The sequence below is a fragment of the Spermophilus citellus genome (assembly GCF_964194105.1).
Source record: "Spermophilus citellus genome assembly, chromosome: 7".
Lineage (NCBI taxonomy): Eukaryota > Metazoa > Chordata > Mammalia > Rodentia > Sciuridae > Spermophilus > Spermophilus citellus.
Genome location: NC_138188.1, coordinates 29221117 through 29240602, shown reverse-complemented (window position 1 = coordinate 29240602; position 19486 = coordinate 29221117). Strand labels below are relative to the sequence as shown.

The following is a 19486-nucleotide window of genomic DNA, read 5'->3' as shown; positions in this document are numbered from 1 at the left end:
CAGATTACTCTTTTTGTCTTGAGATAAGTTTCTTCTTTTAATTTTGTTTTGACCACAGAAATGGAACCATTCAGTCTATACTTGATTTGCATAAAATCTCTTCTACTTGGTATGTTTTTTACATTCATCCACATTATTGTATGTTTGGGGAATCTGTTCCTTTTCATTGCCCAGTAGTATAAAAAAGCATTGACAAAAGTTTATTATCTCACCTATTCATGGACACTTGACTTGTTTTGCATTTTTAGTACTTATGAATAAAACAGCTAAGAATATTTATATACAGAACCTGTACACACGTTTTCAGTTCTTTCAAGTAACTTCAAGTGAAATTGCTTGTATTATTTGAGAAAAGTGTCATTTCTTTCTTTTTTCAATTGTTTTACTTCATTGCTTAACAACAGTAAAAGGAGAATATTAGGAATACTTTAAATGCTTTATTTATTTATTTTATTCTAATTTGTTATGTATGACAGCAGAATGTATTACAATTTATATTACACATATAGAGCAAAAATTTTCTTCTCTCTGGTTGTACAAAAAGTAGACTCACACAATTCGTTTCTTCATACATGTATTTAGGATAGTGATGTCCATCTCATTACATCATCTTTCCTACCCTCATTCCCCCTTTCTTTCCCTCCCCTTTGTTGTATTTAGAGTTTGTTTAATCCAACCATCTTCCTCCCTCCCAACCCCATTATGGATCAACATTCTTATACCAGAGAAAACTTTCAGTATTTTATTTTTTTGGGGATTGGCTAACTTCATTTAGCATTATATTCTACAACCCCATGCATTTACCTGAAAATGCCATGATTTTATTCTCTTTTAATGCTAAATAATATTCCACTGAGTATATATGCCACATTTTCATTATCCATTCATCAACTGAAGGGCATCTAGGTTGGTTCCACAGTTTAGCTAATATGAATTGTGCTGCTATAAACATTGATGTGGCTGTGTTCCTGTAGTATGCTGTTTTTAAGTCCTTTGGGTATGGACTGAGGAGTGGGATAGCTGGGTAAAATGGTGGTTCCATTCCATTTCTTGGAAACCTCCGTACTGCTTTCCACATTGATTGCACCAATTTGCAGTCCCACCAGCAATATATGAGTGTATCTTTTCCCCCACATCCTTGACAACACTTATTATAGTTTGTATTCTTAATAGCTGCCATTCTGACTGGACTGAGATGAAATCTTATAGTAGTTCTGATTTTCATTTCTTTAATTGCTAGAGATATTGAACATTTTTCCCATATATCTATTGATTGTGTATCATCTTCTGAGAAGTGTCTTTTCAGCTCCTTGGAACATTTATTGATTGGATTATTTGGGTTTTTGGCATTGAGATTTTTTAGTTCTTTATATATCCTAGAAATTAGTGCTCTATCTGACGTGCATGTGGTAAAAACTTGCTATCCAAATGTAGGCTCTCTATTCACTTCACTGATTGTTTCTTTTGCTGAGAAGAAGCTTTTTTGTTTGATTCCATCCCGTTTACTGATTCTGGATTTCATTTCTTGTGCTACAGGAGTCTTATTAAGGAAGTTGGGGTCTAATCCAACATGATGGAGATTTGGGTCTACTTTTTCTTCTATTAGGCACAGTGTTTTTTGTTTAATTCCTAGGTCCTTGATCCACTTTGAGTTAAGTTTTGTGCATGGTGAGAGATAGGGGCTTAATTTCATTTTTTTTTTTTTTTTGCATACGGATTTCCAGTTTTCACAGAATCATTTGTTGAACAGGATATCTTTTCTCCAATGTACGTTTTTTGTGGCTTTTGTCTAATATAACTGTAATTATGTGAATTAGTCTCTGTGTCGTCTATTCTGTACCACTGGCCTACAAGTCTATTTTGGTGCCAATACCATGCTGTTTTTGTTACTATTGCTCTGTAGTATAGTTTAAGATCTAGTATTGTGATGCCACCTGCCTCACTCTTCTTCCTAAGGATTGCTTTAGCTATTCTGGGTCTCTTATTTTTCCAGATGACTTTCATGACTACTTTTTGTATTTCTATGAGGAAAGTCATTGGGATTTTGATTGGAATTGCATTAAATCTGAATAGTGCTTTTGGTAATATGGTCATTTTGGCAATATTAATTCTGCTATCCAAGAACAAGGGAGATCTTTCCATCTTCTAAGGTCTTCTTTAATTTCTTTCTTTAGCATTCTGTAGTTTTCATTGTAAAGGTCTTTCACATCTTTCATTAAGTTGATTCCCAAGTATTTTATTTTTTGCTTGAGGTTTTTATAAATGGGGTAGTTTTCCTCATTTCCCTTTCAGAGGATTTTTCACCGATATACAGAAATACCTTTAATTTATGGGTGTTGATTTTATATGCTGTTACTTTGCTGAATTCATTTATTAGTTCTAGAAGTTGGCTGGTGGAATTTTTGGGTCTTCTAGGTATAGAACCATATCATCAGCAAATAGTGACAATTTGAGTTCTCCTTTTCCTATCCACATCTCTTTAATTTCTTTCATATGTCTAATTGCTCTGGCCAGTGTTTCAAGAACTATGTTAAACAGAAGTGGTAAAAGAGGGTATCCCTATCTTGTTCCAGTTTTTAGAGGGAATGCATTCAATTTTTCTCCATTTAGAATGATGTTAGCCTAGGGTTTAGCGTAGATAGCTTTTACAATGTTGAGATATGTTCCCATTATCCCTCGTTTTTCCAGTGTTTTGAACATGAAGGGGTGCTGTATTTTGTTGAATGCTTATTCTGCATCTATTGAGATGACCATATTGTTCTTATCTTTAAGTCTATTGATGTGAAGAATTACATTTATTGATTTCCGTATGTTGAACCAACCTTGCATCCCTGGGATGAACCCCACTTGATCATGGTGCACTATCTTTTTGATATGCTTTTGTATTTAATTTGTCAGAAATTTTGGAGAATTTTTGCATCTATGTTCATTAGAGTTATTGGTATTGGTCTGAAGTTTTCTTTCTTTGATGTGTCTTTGCCTGGTCTTTGCATTCAGGGTGATATTGGCCTCATCAAATTAGTTTGAAAGTGCTCCCTTTTTTTTCTATTTCACAAAATAATTTTAGGAGTATTGGTATTAGTTCTTCATTAAAGGTCTTGTAGAACTCAGCTGTGTATTCATCTGGTCCTGGGCTTTTCTTGGTTGGTAGGCTTCTGATGCCATCTTCTATTTCATCTCTTGAAATTGATGTTTACATAGTATACATCATCCTGATTCTGTATGGACAAATCATATGACTCTAGAATTTTTTTTATGCCTTTGATAGTTTCTATTTCATTAGAGTACAAGTTTTCAAAAATAATTTCTAATTATCTTCTGTATTTCTGTAGTGTCTTTTGTGGTATTTCCTTTTTTTAATCATGTAATGTTAGTAATTTGAATTTTCTCTCTCCTTTTCATTAGCATGGCTAAAAGTTTGTCAATTTTATTTTTTCAAAGAACAACTTTTTATCTTGTCAATTTTTTCAATTGTTTCTTTTATTTCAATTTCATTCATTTCAGCTGATTTTTAATTATTTCTGTCTTCTATTGCTTTTGGTGTTTATTTGTTCTTATTTTTCTAGGGCTTTGAGATGTAATGTTAGGTCATTTATTTGTTGACTTTTTCTTTTTTTAAGAAATGAAATCCATGCAATGTACTTTCCTATTTTCATATATATATTTATTTTTTAGTTGCAGTCATCAATACCTTTATTTTTTATTATTTTTTTATGTGGTACTGAGGATCGAACCCAGGGCCTCACACGCGCTAAGCAAGTGCTCTACCACTGAGCCACAACCCCAGCCCCCAATGTACTTTCCTATTATTACTGCCTTCATAGTGTCCCAGAGATTTCTATAGTTCCCTTGAGTTATATCAGTGTTTTCATTTGCCTCTAAGAATTTTTTAATCTCCTCCTTTATCTCTTTTGCAACCCATTTTTCATCTAGTAGCATATTATTTAGTCTTCAGGTGTTGGAGAAGCTTTTATTTTTTATTTTATCATTGTTTTCTAGTTTCATTCCATTATGATCTGATATAATGCAGAGTAGCTATCTCTACTTTTTTATATTTGCTAAGAGTTGCTTTGTGGCATAATATTATGGTCTATTTTAGAGAAGGATCCATGTGCTGCTGAGAAGAATGTGTATTTGCTTGGTGAAGGATGAAATATTCTATATACATCAGTTAAGTCTAAGTTATTGATTGTGTTAATGAGTTCTATACATTCTTTGTTCAGTTTTTCTTTGGAAAGATCTATCCAGTGGTGAAAGTGGTGTGTTAAAGATACCCAGAATTATTGTGTTGTGGTCTATTTGACTCTTAAACTTGAGAAGAGTTTGTTTGATGAACATAGATGCTCCATTGTTTGGGGCATATGTATTTATAATTGTTATGTCTTATTGATGTGTGTTTCCCTTGAGCCATATGTAGTGTCCTTCTTTATCCCCTTTGATTAACTTTAGCTTGAAGTCTACTTTATTTGATATGAGGATGGAAACCCCTGCTTGCTTCCACAGTCCATGTGAGTGGTTTGATTTTTCTCAACCTTTTGAGTCTGTGGATGTCTTTTCCTATGAGATGAGTCTCTAGGAGGCAGCATAATGTTGGGTCTGTTTTTTAAAATCCAATCTGCCAGTCTACGTTTTTTGATTGGTGAGTTTATGCCATAAATATTCACAGGTATTATTGAGACATGATTTATATTCCCAGTTATTTTATCTTTGGTATTTAACTTGACTTGCTTTCTCCTTTGATTAGTTTTTCCTTTAGTGTAATACCTCCCTTAACTCTTGTTTTTCACTTCCTCTTCATGGAAGATTTTGCCGAGGATATCTGTAGTGCAGGCTTTCTAGTTGTAAATTCTTTTAACTTTTGTTTATTATGGAAGGTTTTTATTTGATCATCAAATCTAAAGCTTATTTTGCTAAATATAAGAATCTTGGTTGGCATCCATTTTCTTTCAGAACTTGGTATATGTTATTCTATGATCTTCTGGCTTTGAGGGTCTTGGTTAAAAAATCTGCTGATATATGAATTGGCCTCCCTCTATATGTGATCTGATTCCTCTCTATGGCCTTTAAGATTATATCCTTATTCTGTATGCTAGGCATTTTCATTATAATGTGCCTTGGTGTAGATCTGTTGTAATTTTGTACATTTGACGTTTTGTAAGCCTCTTGAATTTGATTTTTCAATTCATTCTTCATACTTGGGAAATTTTCTGATATTTTCTCAATGAAGAGATTGTGAATTCCTTTGATTTATGTGATTCCTTTGGTTATGCTTTCTATTGAGTTTTTAATTTGGTTTATTGTTTCCTTCATTTCAAGGATTTCTGAATTTTTTTTCAGAGTCTCTGTCTCTTGAAATAGTGTTTTGCTACCTATATTTGCTCTTATATCTTTGTTGGAGTGATCAATTGTTGCCTGTTTTTGTTCATTTAGGTCATCCTTTAATTCACAGATCATTCTAATTACGTTTATTCTGAACTCCTTCTCTGACATTTCATCAACTTCACTGCCCATGGGCTCTGTTATTACTTGTACCTCACCTTGATGTTGGGCTTCCAGACCCTGAAGCTGTGCCTCAATGTGTGCTAGTGAAACTAAAGGTGGTGGTGGCAATAGCAGAGGTAACTCAAGATAGCAGTGGAAGTGCCCCAAAATGGATGCAGGTCTTTCAGTGATTGGGGCTGAAAGGGTGGGCCTTACACTGTCTTTGGGATGCCTGCTCCAAGATTCAGCTGCTTCTAGGCCCTGTCTGTTAGCAAAAGGTAAAAGCTACTGTGTGGAGAAGGCTGTGGGGATGTCTGCAGAGTTCCAAGATGGAAGTGGGTTAGGCCTGGTCTGAGGCTGGCTGCGGGGGTGTGTGTGTGTGGCAGACCCAGGCCTACCCTGGGCCTTGGTCCTGCACAGGTCAGTGTAGGAGCATCTGAACCAGGCCAGAGCTTTGGCGGGGGTCCATTGGTCAGAGGAGGCGGTCATGTGCTCTGGAGGGTTTCTTCTGGTGGTGGAATTTTGTTTATCTTACAGCATATTACAGTGATCTAAGTAGTGTTTCCTTGTTGCATAAATAAGGTGGCCAAGGAAATAGATGTGACCATTTCCAGTTTACCTGGTAAATCAATGTGTGGTCTACCATAATGAAACCTCAACAACAAAGCACAGAATGAAAAGTAAGGACATCAGCTCAGGTCTACCAATAGTGGCTGGAATCTGCAATCAGGGGTAGCTTAGGAGTAATTTGTCTACTTCATTTCACAAAAATTGGCATACAGACACACAACAAAGACTTTCTGCCTTTTGAAAGTCCAATTCACTTGACATGCTTGACTATTTCTCATAAACCTATTGCTCCTACCCATCAGTTTGAGAGAAATGGAAGGGGTGTGGCTGCATTAGAAAGCAGGTGTTCTAATGGTCCTTATGAAAAATGATTAGTGTCTTAGGCTTATCATCTCAGAAATGCATTAATAGGTACTTTTTCCTACTTGAAGCCAGGAGGATGAGCCCAAATTCTTGGTTCTAGACCACTCAATTCAATATACTGTCCTGGGACAATGACACTTCCTTACAGCACAACACAAGCCATACTTATCAGGTGCTACACAAAATGGCCTAACTTTCTCAGTTTTCTGTTATTGGAAAGAAGGGTCCATGGAACATTCCCATTCTTCCAAATTTCACTGTTGTAAACTAACAAACAATATATTAAATAAATACCTATATAAGATCTAACACAAGTCCCTCTCATATACATATTCATTTGTCAATTATATCTGTTTCAAAATGCTTTTGCAGCATTACTGTTAAAAACTGATTTAAAAGCTTTGTTAGTCCCTGTATTTAGGTGCTAGTCTCCATACAGCTGAAGGAGGTAGCTCAACCTCTAAGAGCTCTATCTGGAGAATCTTAAGTGCAAATGTGTGCTGAGATGACCAAACAATCCAAGCTTCACCATCCTTATTCTCAATTTGAGAGAAAACTATCCTACTGCCCGAGACCTGGCAGACTTCCAACTAACTATAGGGAGTACAAGTGGCCCACGACCCAGCTGCTATGCTTCTGAAATCCCCCACACTCTCTCAGAGGCCCTCTCCAAAGAAGACAGCACAGTACAGCTGGCCTCCAATGGATGGCTTTGCTGGAGGACTCTGTGATACCTTGCTAACTTTGGCTCACAGCAGATGAGAACACTTACACCAAGCCTTCTCTCTTTAGTTAGAATAAGACTTTAATCATAGTCTGACAGTGTCTGACAGTTCTCCTAACCTCTCCCAGCTGCTTTCCTATTTCCTTTCATGCAGGTATTTTCCCTAAAAATAACCATGCATTTTAGTCCTATCTTGGCATCTGCCTCCCAGAAGTCTAGACTAATATATTATTCATTCATTTATTGGTCATTCATTCAAGAAATTGAATTTCCATGTTTCTGGCACTTCATTCTAGGCACTGGGGAGAGTGGTGAGCAAGACTAAGAAAACCTGTACATTCATAAAGTCCCCACAAATTGTCATAACTGCTTTCCTTTCTTCAGCTCCTAATGTGTGCTAAGTATTTATATGCCTCCTCTCATTTGTTCTTTACAGTAACCCTGAAAATGTTGTTTGTTTCATGAATAAAGAAACTAAGACCTGGAAGAATAAGTTTCCAGGGGCCACTCTGATAGGGCCAGCTTTTTTACTCCAAAATCTATGCTTTTCATGGATGATGTATATCATCCATTTAGGTAACAGCTCTAAGCAATTTTATTTTCTAGCAATTCTTGTCCATCTGAATAGTTGATTTTACAAAAAGTATGGTTTCATTTCTTTAATATAAATTTATAAGGGCTGGGGGAACAATCTATAAGAGAGGGAAACTGCACTTCAGAGCATTTACAGTCAGTCCTACACTGTTTCATAGTCAGGTCAATGATGATAGCATGTAATCCATTCAGAGATGGTCCCCCACCAGGTGTGAGTTTCCAACTGTGTTCACTATTATGAAGAATATAGAGAGGAAAGAAATGCTTGGTTAATCTGTTTTTCATCCTGGTCATGGCCCAATGCTGGCAAGCTGATAGAGAGTGGTCACATACAATCAGAGCTTCTCTTAGAGGCTGGCGAGGCCCACTGCAGGCAGCCAAGCACTCTGATGACAGCTGATGCAAACACATACCATTATGTTCAAGGTCAGCGATGGCCTCTTCTATACTTGAGTCAAAGTCCAGGGAAGGAATAGGCTGAGACTCAGGCAGGTTCTCTGAAGGTGGTTTATCTAATTCCTTATGGGAGGAAATTAATAATTCATCAGAAGTTGACAGAAAGAAATAGGACCACCACAAATGAGATCACATTCTTGTTTAAAAGACTATTTGGAAACAAAAACCTACCAAATCCTCTCCCTTAAACATAATAACTTTTTCAAACTTTAAGATAGTAACTTGGGTTAAGAGAAAAATAGTCCTGAATCAATGAGAAAGGTGACCTTGGGCAAAACATTTGACCTTCACAGCCCTCAGGTTTAGGTCCATGACTACTATGTCAAGCAGGATGCCCAGAGTAAAAAATTAACACTCAGGTTCAGGCAAGTGCAGGCTCCACTGGCAGCTAGGAGTGATGCTTTCTATTTTGCACCCAGGGCACCCCACCTTTGTCATTCCTGTCCTGGATTTTTCTTCATCTCAAAATTAAAAAGCATTGGCTTGAATGACTTCCAGCTTCTTGTCTAGCTTTAAAAACTCCATGACTCTATGAATTTTAATTTCTTAAAAGCAAAATATCTAAGAGAACACTTAGAATTCTTACTTCAAATAAACAAAGGTAAACTTCATAAACATATCAATAAGTATTTCAACAAATCACCTTGTCCTTTTCCCCTCCAGTTTTGAGTGTGTATATGTTTGCCACCTAGAATGGATGGTAAATTGGCCTCTTTTCCTTGATAAATGGCTTTGATGCAGAGCTACTCCAAGAATGTCTTCTTATTAAGAAGGAAATTAAAAGGAAAAAATAATCTTTATGTCTTTTGTTTTCTATTTTGCTGTGCTAGGAAATGAACCCAGGGCCTTCTGCATGCCAGGCAAGCACTCTACCACTGACCCACATTACCATCCTAAACTAATATTAAATAAATACGTAAAAATGAAGCTATGCCACACTGTGATGTAGCATTTGTGAGAATATGGTCATAAAGTAGTTTTTAAAAGTCTATTTTCTATACTATATACTTAATTATTTCAGGAAGTACAACTGAATTCCAAATTTCAAAGGATCACTGATGGTACACAGAGAACTTCAAGAACAAAGAGTAGAAATTGCATGAAATGTGATTTTACATGTGCTTTAGCACTTATTTGAAAATAAGTACTTGGACTCTCAAGTGATTTTGATTTGCTAAGGTCCTCTTTTAAGAGAACAAATAGAGTTGTTAAAATTGTTCTTTTAGTATAGAAGGACTTGATCTCATCTTTGATCCCCATTACCATTCCATGCATGATGGAGACCTGCTCTGACTTTTCACAGAAACCCAACCTGGGCACCAGCGCAAATATATACCAAAAAGATAAATGGGGCTTATCTTTTATATTATGGTACATAGTTGTTTTTAAGATACCATTCTTTAAGGAAATGGTGCCTGATATCAGTCTACCTACATTCAACTGTGCTTCAAGATTTCAAAGCCCAAATTCAACCAAGCAGAAACTGCCTGCCAAAGTAAAAGATGTTGTCAGTTAGGGTCTGAAAAACAAAGCAAGTGACTCTCTCAAATGCTTCAGAGAATTTTTAGAACATGTAACAATGAGTTCATTCCCTCCCATAACTGATTCTCTCCTATGACTGCTTCTGAAATAAAAAAGGGGCTTGCTTCAGCCATTCAAGAGAAAAGGAAAAAGGAATTGAGAAGAGAGTCCCCAATGAGATTAAGAAGAAATTAAGTTGTAAATATGTGTAGAGGCAGGGGGATAAAAGCATTCAAAGAAGGGAGCATTTTCCTCTTCTTCTTTTATCACATTTTTCTTTAGCCTCTTGCATCTGATTCATCCATTTTCTTTCTTATATTTTATTTCATCTATCTCAGTTCAACAATGCATGATATTTAAAAAACCTCCAGGTCCCTCTGCAAAATGTTTGACTTTGGTTTTCTTCCTCTTTGTTCAGTGAATATCATTAAACCCATCTCACTCTTTTGCCTGTGGATGTGATTAAACTTGCCTCTTCCTTGCCTGGCTGTCTCTCTCCATCCTCCTCCTGGGGTGAACAAGAAAGTCTTCTCTCCATTTGCTCCCCCTTTTCTTCTGTTCCCATTAAGTGATTTTTTTCCTAAAGAGATTATAAGAAGATCTGTTCATTGGAGGTTTTTCCAGGTCTTCCTTCATCTGGAGGTGAACTGCTGCTTTCAGGAGCCCTATTTTCAATCCATAATTAATCAGAGTATGGTCTTGGGCCAGCAGCCTTGGAATTGGCAGAGTGCTTGCTAGAAATGCACTATTCCAGCCACCCCTAACCCCAGAACAAATAAATCAGAACCTGCATTTTAACAAGATCCATAGGCCTCCCAGGTACATTTTGAATTCTGAGAAATGTTACTATAAGCCATAGGAATTTGAGCAAGAGCCAGTTGACTGTGGAGATCAAAGGTCAGAAGGTTTTCCAGAAGAGGAGGTGAAGTTTTGGAAGAGAGAAGATGGGAAGCTAACAATAGGCCAGAGGGAAATGGCTGTTACAATAGCACAAATGGGAGCAGGGAGCCTGGAAGAGCTGAGCAACCATGCAGGGCTGAACCAGCTGGGAAAAGGACATAATCTGTGAGGAGAATAGATTTAAGACTCTCACATATAAGACTCTCACAGACTGGAGCATTTTCTGCTCCCATCAATACATAAACTAGGACACATGCTTCTGGAAAGCTCAGGCCTAGAGATGCTGATAAGCATTAAACCTCGGAAGATCAATGAATGAACTAAAATCTCTGGCCAGGGCAGCACCGGGCACTTCCCTACCTTTTCCATTTGCTCACTGCTGATAGACAGAGGATGGAATTGGGAATTCACTGAGGAAATCATGATTTTTATAAAATCTTCTTTTTTTCTCAGTTATTCCAATATCTGGATGTTTTGCCTATCTCCCATGTTCTGTGGGATAACATATGGATAACAAAATCTCCTGAGATTCTGCCTGCCATATGGTCTCAGAGTTATCTTTAGTCTTCGAGACACCCTGATATATAGGAGGATGGGAGGACAGGAAACCATACAACCTAGTTATAATGCTGATAATATTTATATCAGAAAAAAGAACACAAAATGATTATCTTGAGGGGTCAAAGAAGGAAAGCAAAAAGTAACTTATTAGATAATAACACTAAAGATCATACTTGAGAATATACTTTTATTTGCCATATAGTAACTTCAGAAATAAAGTCATTAGTTCATAAAACAAAATGCAACTAAGTAATAGTTCTCAATTTCCAGTCTTAGGGGGAAAGTATCTTAGAATCAGGGGTCCCTGAGAATTCCAGAAAAAAGCATCCCAGTTTCTGTCCAGAATAAATAGTTTACGCACATTAACGAACAGAATCCTTATAATCCTGCCAGCCCCCCTTGTTTGGATCTATGAAAATGTGCAGTTCTCAGTCTCAGAATCAGGGAAAAAGATCCACACCCACAGGTTTTCCTTGCAGAGCCCACAAAGTCTGAGGAAAGGTGCTAGGTTTTTAGAGGGCTTGGATCATTCCACATCATGGTAGCATCAAATAGGAATCTAACCCTGCTGCTGAACCATGTGTCCTTTCAGCCAACAATTTCTCCACTAACTAGGGTCTGTAACCTCATCTCCCAAGTCTTTGGGACCTGCAAAAAGATCCCATAGCTGGCTTTACTTGAAAGGGGTACCAGATGGGTGAAGAAGCAGAGTGGGATTTAGCATGTATGTCCAGCATTTCCACAGTATCTGCTAATTGGTCCAGTAAACAGAGGGAGATTGTGAGCTCAGAGGAAGTTGTGCCCCCTATTTGGTACAATTTTGGATTTTCAGAACTCTAAAGCATCTAGAACCCCTAAATATTTGATAAAGGTAGTTCACTAGCAGCTTTCCTCCTCAGAAGGGCAGAAAACAAGTGTTCCTAGGCCCTACCTAGCTGAGAGTGAGCTCTGCTAAGGTTTGAATGTCCCTTGGTTTGGGGCCTCTGATACTACACTACTACAGAATTAGCATCCTCAGGGTTCAAAGGATTCTCCCCACAGCCTCTGGGGGAGGTTGACTCTTCCTGTGAAAGGTAAGAATCTCTTTCACATACAGGAATTTCCATTGAATGAATGAGAAATATCTCCAACCCCAATTGCTTTTACCAGGAGAGCTATGAGTTAGTGTTGATGTTGAGTAACCAAATATGACCTCATAAAGACTACCTTGAGCATCAGAGCCTACCCCAAGGCCTGTGGAGATATTTTCAACCATTAGTGAAAATGGCATTTGCTATTCAAAGATTTGGAATATAGAGGATATGAATTTGGGATCCATGTCATGTAAACCTACAACCCTATTCGTTATCAGATAGCTATGGTGGTTCTTCAGAGTTATTAACACAATACACATGATATAAGTGGGAGAGAGACAATAAAAAGGGAAAGAATAAAAATAAGAAAGGTCAATGAACTAAAGAGTAAGACATCTACAACATGGGTGAAATTAAAAATTAGAAATACACATATGTGTTCTAAGATCTAGTTATTTAACCCATCAATTTTGTATTCAGTGCCAATCCTTTATAAAATACATAGTAGGCACTCAATAAATGTGATGAATACATCACTTGATCCACCTCTGTGGATCTTTGAGTTAGTGTTTTCACCAATTGATGGCCTACATTCTAGAATCCTCCCTGGAATTGGAAACTTGGTCATGGTGCTTTTGTTTTCTAACCTGTCCCTTTTCCTATACAACTACCTATATGAATATGTAGAATCTGAAGCAAGAAGGAGTCTTATGTAAAATTTAAGAGATACTTACATGAAGCACATTGGTACTCAGCTGCTGAAAGTTCCGAGATCTCAATTCTTGCATCCGCTTGTTATTCTCTTCATACTTGTCTTCCACAATTTTTCTGCAAATTTAAAGTGAACATACAAAAGTAACTCAAATTTCTAAAACTATGTCTTACCTACAAATATGTATGATCCCTTTTCAGGAATCATGGGCAGACTAGGCTGGTGGGAAGCCAGGTCATTTGGTCTCTCGCTCAGGAAGTAGTATGCTGTGCATAACACTTTTAAACTTTGATTCTCTTTTAAATCACACACAGGGATACTCTGATTCCTTATTCATTCTTAGGAATTCTCAACTGCAGCATAAGGAGAAGACAATTCCTCCCTGTGCATCCTGAATATGATGATGGGGGTTTCCACAGTGCCTGACATATACTAACACCATGAAAAATGTTTTCAGGGTAAACCAACACACAAGCCAGGGAAAAAAGAGATACTACATATCAAAGAATTTATGAAAAATATATAGGCATCACTGTGGAAGAAAATTTTCTTCTGTAGACAAATTTTATTTCCTTTGTTTTCTTTATTTGTTTCCAACTGGGAGAATTGATTATAATAGATCTGCTACTAGAAGATTTAAGTTCTTATGATAACTTGTGTGTTAATCTATACTTAGATATTTTCTACAAGTCACTGAACATCCTTCTAGTTAAATTTTCTTGTCTGTAAAATGGATATATTTCAACCTTTCTGACAGTAGAGTCATTTTCTTACTAAAAACACATGTTCCCTTTTATTCTAGAAACAAAGATCAAAATTCCAATACAATTCATTCATAAAATAAAGATCAAATTTTATTTATTTATTTTTTAAAGAGAGAGTGAGAGAGAGGGGGACAGAGAGAGAGAGAATTTTTTTAATATTTATTTTTTCTTAGTTCTCGACGGACACAGCATCTTCGTTTGTATGTGGTGCTGAGGATCGAACCCGGGCCGCACCAACGCTAGGCGAGCGCGCTACCGCTTGAGCCACATCCCCAGCCCAAGATCAAATTTTATGTAAACACTATCACTTTTAAATGTGAAAATATTAGTGCATCATTTGAAAGATTTATGACTTCCATTGGTCTATAAAATAGTTTTAATCTGAATAATTTGTAATATGCATGTAAATTATTAAATCTGCCATTTTAATCCATTTCTATCAGAGTTTAAGTTTTTCTTTTATCCTCAATCAATGATCTGAATCATGGTACAATGGAGATACTAACATTATAAACAAATTTGAAGTTATGAGTTGATGGAATGGCTCAAGGAATTTATGTGAATATATTTTCCAAGTAAAACCCACACTCAGTGCTATAGTGATTTACAAAAATAAACTAGTATTGGCTCCCAAGAACACACTGTGTACATATCTTCCTAACATTCAGTAACATCACATTGGTAGCCGAAATTGGCCATGGTGGGAGTATTTACAACACAGAAATCAGCAAGCAAGTCAGCTAACTCTAAATCCAGAGCTGGTTGTTAAATGTTTACCGGCACATCACTGCACTTTGATGGAAATCTTTCTCCACATATATTAAAGAAAGCACGTGTTAAGGAAAATAGAGTCTGATAGATTCTTATTTGGTTCATCATGATATTCATTCAGAGTACAAGGATATCGCTAAATCATGTTTCAGGTTTGTTTTGTAAACATGATCACAAAGTAAGCAGATCTGCTATTTGGAACTTATCTATCCCTCTAGCCCTTGGTTGGGATTTCTAAGTTACCAAAGAGCAAGCGAAGGAAGAAAGAAGAAAAATTAGAGAATTGGAAAACCTTGCAACTGAAAAAAAGCATTTGAGAAATTGAGAGTCCGAGGCTCTTTGATATTCCACTCTTCATACATACATTTTTTTTCAGTTTTAATAAGATTTAATTAACAGATAAAATAGTTTATATTTATAGTATACATCATGATGTTTTGATATATGTATATAGTGTTAAAATGATTAGAACAAGTTAATTAACATATACATCACTTCACATACTTTTTTGTGGTGAGAAATTTAAGGTCTCTTACTGAATAATTTTCAAATCTACAATGTCTTAATTAGTCATTACGATGAACAATAGCTCTCTAGAACTAATTCTTCCTGGATAACTGCAACTTTGTACCTTTGTCTAAATCTCCTCATCCATGCCCCTGACCCTGTTAATCACCATTTCATTTTCCACCTTCACTAGTTCCATATTTTAAGATTTCATATATATGTGAGATCATGAATATTTGTCTTTCTATGGATGGCTTACTTCACTTAGCCTAATGGCCTCCAGATTCATCCATGTTGGTGCAGTTGATGTAGTTTCCTTCTTTTTAAAAGCTAAAGAGAATCCTGTTGTATGTACAGTCCACATTTCTCTTTGATTCCATCTTTGGGCTACTGTGAATAATGTTGCAGTGAGCATGGGAATGCAGATCTTTTCAATATTTGATTTCATTTCCTTTGAATATAAACTCAGAAGCAGGTCTGTGAGATCGTACAGAAGTTCTATGTTCAAATTTTTAGGGAAACTCCATACTTCTTTCTATAATAACTTTACAAGTTTTCCACGCCCTTCCCGATGCTTGAAATTATACTTTTTCATAAAAATATACTTCTAAACGCTTCTTTTAACAGACCAGAACTGACTGCATTTTACTGCCTTCCAAGCTAAAAATTTTCTGCCAGCAAAACCTCTTCTCCCTGTAGATCAGCTAGGTCTCCTGGTAGAAGAAACACAGCAAGCACCTAGGGAATGAGATTAAAATAATAAAGGCTTCTTTTCGGTCTGTTGCTTGGGTATGTATAGAAGATGTCAGCACCAATGAGGTTTCACTCAAGAGACTGACCCTATTTTCATCACTAATACACTCCCTGATTTTCAATCTTTCTCTATACTCAACACTGAAAGCCTAATATAAATTGTACCTGGCATCCACTCTAAGACTCAATCATCTTTTGATTGAATGAGTAAATGAATAAACAAATAAATATATAACCATATGCATTTTGGTTTCTTGATATTTTTTTTTTTGTCTTCTCTTCAGTGAATTCCTTCACAGCCCCTGGGAGCAGCACAGGAGGCATAGAGTACCAAAGGAAAGGCAGCTTACTTTAGCTTCCTGGCTTTTTCATCAGCTGCCTGGAGCTTCCTCAGCCGCATCCTTTCTCTAGGTGTCATTTTCTGTACTTCAGATAGTTCCCGAAGAGTCTGCAGGTGTATCTTTTTTTGCCTATAAATCATAAAGATTCCCCACATGCTAACATGCTTAGAAAAATTAAACAAGTCTTTTACAGAAGTATCATTACACTACTGAGAAAGCAAAAGCATCTTAAGACAGGCCAGGCAAAAACAAATAAACTTTGGATAGGTAATGAGCCAACCAGGACTGTAGTTAATTGACAATATTTTTCAAATTAGATTTTTGTTTAAAAGAAAATTATGTACTTTCCAAATTTCTGCTCATTTCATTGCCTATAACTAGTTTTCACAATGGTAAGACCTAAAATTAGGATTGGGGTCATTAGGGAGCAAAAAGACTGTCAGAGTAATTCAGCCATGTGGATTGGTGTACAATCTTTGGAGTTAAGCAGGATTTGAATCCCACCTCTACCACTCATTAGCTCAATAGACTTGAATGAGAAATTGAACCTCAATGTTCTCATCTGTAAAGAATGGGCTACAGTAAGTATCATGAGATAATGTATGCACAAGTATTTATGATGGTATCACAATAGGTGTATTTTGCTGAGTATGACTTATACGAGTGCTTAATCACACAGGTTAACAACTAAACCTGGGTTCATATCATAACCTCCCAACTTACATTTTATGTACCCTTGGGCAAGTTACTTAACCCATGATATAAAAAAGTACTACCTACTTCATAGGGTTTTCCTGCCTTTAAATGAGTTCATGTAAATGGATTCTATTAGATACCGAGCTGACGATATGGTCATTAATCCCCAAAATGTTAGATAATATTATTACTTAAGAATCTTTTTCTTCAATAAAAGGAATGTGTTCACATTAATCTACTATTGAAAGGCCTACAACCACTTTCACAATGATAATTGCTTCTGTTCCTGACTTGGTTAGGGATCAATATCAATGAACACCTTTTATAATACACTCCTTCCTTAAGAACCACTAAGAGAATTGTAATGAGTTTTGTAGCAGTTCTCATTCCTCTGTAATATCATCCAAACAGAGTCACCAAGCAAAGTTCAAATTCAGGCATACATATACCCAATTTTCTAAACCCAAACAGATCTCCTTAAAATATAGTCTTAGATCTTGAAAATAAGAGTGACTAATTGAAATCAATATTTCACAACATGAAATGCCCTCCAAATAATTAGATTCTAGCACACTGTTAATTCTAAACAGTGTAAGGCAAAGTGTTTCACAACTGCAGTGCAAAATAATAACTAAAATTAGCTCAATATTTTAAAAATATCTAGTACTTTCACATTTCCAGTTAATAAAATGAAATTTGAAATTCCAACCTTTCTTGAAAGAATAACTAGAAATTCAACAAAACAAAGTTATTAGAAGCATGCTTAAAAATTTGCCCCCTAAGGCACAATGCGCTTCACCTGGAGATCATGCATCACACAAAGACTGGATGCCTTGGTGGATAAATTTCCCCTAGTTTGCATGTGAGGATGGAGACCACAATGCTGCAGTTAGGAAACCCACAGGACTAGGTGTGAGAGAAATATTGCTGGCTATCTGGCCTTGTAGATCAACCTATTTAGGGCCCCTATTCTCTTTTTTTAACCTTTATTTTATTTATTTATTTTTATATGGTGCTACGGATGGAACCCAGGGCCTCCCATGTGCTAGGTAAGCGCTCTACCACTGAGACACAACCCCAGCCCCAGGTCTCCTGTTCTCACTTCACTGTCATGTACACTGCTGAAGAGGGACTGCTCTGCTCTGTGTGTCTTTATAATATTAAATATAGTTTGTTTGGCAAAATTATAGATTTAGTCTTTAAAAGCAGTGGTCCCAGGAGTTGTGCAGTGCACTGCATGCACAGTTACACATGGTGATTCTGAAGTAATATAGCATTCTAGACTCCTGCAAGTTATAGCACAAAAAATTTGAATGAGGAAAAAGAGAACTTAGGGCAGAAAATAATTATAATTCTCTGAAAACACACTTTTCTAGTTCTTATATAAGAAGATACATACTTTAAGGAAGTAAATCTGGCTTATTTTCAATTGTCCCAGAATCCCATATTCTTCTGCGAGTTCATATTAAACAAACAATGGGTGAAAGCCACTTATGCTTATGATGGAAGGCTCATTAGCATAAATGTTACTAAATGTTTGAGATATTAATTTCTCTATACACTTACAAGGCAGCTGTGGAGCTACCCTGCAGATCTGTAAGCTGTGCAGTGGTTTAAACTTTTGATTTCAATTTGCTACCACCTGGGGCAAAAAGCTTTGGAATGCTACATTACTGAAGCTCCTTAATTTCCTGGCAAGATTAAGTGAATTCTAGAATGCTCCACGTAGTCAGCTTAGCTCTAATAGATTTTTAAAGACAAATGCATTTAACGTTTATGCTGGATGGGCTTTTGAAAAACAAAGCAATTACTTACATGGCATTAATTATCTGGGCAGCCTCCTTCTGACAATCCAAATTCTTGTCTTCCAGAGTTATTTCAGAATATCTACACATCAGGTGCTAAAAAAATTAATAATAATCCTGGTAAACCTAAATTAGATTCCTCTTCAGTAATAAAATGAATGAAAGGACATAAAACTACTAGGTACCTTTTCTGATTTGGGGTATTATTGACTCTGGCAGGGAGCTTGAAAACTAAGTTCATAGTAACTATTTTTCTCTATATAAAGGTTACATAAAATTACATGGTAGCTTATGTGAGAAGACCTACAGGGTCAGGCTCCTGCCTACCTCTCCAACTTTACCTTGTACTACTTGCTCTTACTCCTTGTTACCCACAATAAGCAGGCCTGCTCTCAGCTCCAAGAATACTCACTTTCTCCAAATCCCAGCCTGGAATGGACAAATCTACATTTTCAGGCTAAAACTAGGGTTTGACAAATGAGGCACTCACTTTAGGTACAAAATCTAAGTGGGTACCAAAAAACTCTGTGACCAAGAGAAATAATAATTAAATACAATATTATTTTTAAAATCAAAATTAAGTCCTTATATACAAACAGAGATATGATAAATGGTGGTATAAAGGTATATTAAGAATTTTATGCAAAAAAATAAGAGAGCTCATGTATAATGGCATCATTTGGTGTGAAGATACTTTATATACAGAATTACAAAAAATTGTGCTGTGAATGGATAATTATGAATGTAATGCACCCCACTATTGTCATATATGTAAGAAATAAATTTAAAAAAGAAAAAAAATAAGTCCAAAAAGCTATGAAGAATACAATATCAAATATTTAAATAAAGACATGATCCAATACTGAACTTGCCCAACTCTACTTCCTTGCTTTA

At 36.3% G+C, this 19486-nt stretch overlaps 1 protein-coding gene across 5 annotated transcripts in view; it reads right to left on the bottom strand.

Annotated features, from left to right (window-relative positions):
* NEK11 (NIMA related kinase 11) overlaps nucleotides 1-19486 on the bottom strand; it is a 319132-nt gene that overhangs the window by 160988 nt on the left and 138658 nt on the right. For 3 of the 5 annotated variants that reach the window (XM_081301665.1, XM_081301668.1, XM_081301669.1), the window contains 5 exons: nucleotides 18603-18688; nucleotides 16101-16220; nucleotides 12978-13071; nucleotides 10182-10289; nucleotides 8146-8251 (listed from right to left, as the gene is read on the bottom strand). In XM_081301665.1, the coding sequence (XP_081157791.1) occupies nucleotides 8146-8251; nucleotides 10182-10289; nucleotides 12978-13071; nucleotides 16101-16220; nucleotides 18603-18688 (514 nt within the window). The remainder of the gene's footprint in view (nucleotides 1-8145; nucleotides 8252-10181; nucleotides 10290-12977; nucleotides 13072-16100; nucleotides 16221-18602; nucleotides 18689-19486) is intronic. The other 2 variants (XM_081301666.1, XM_081301667.1) reach the window with 2 other exon arrangements.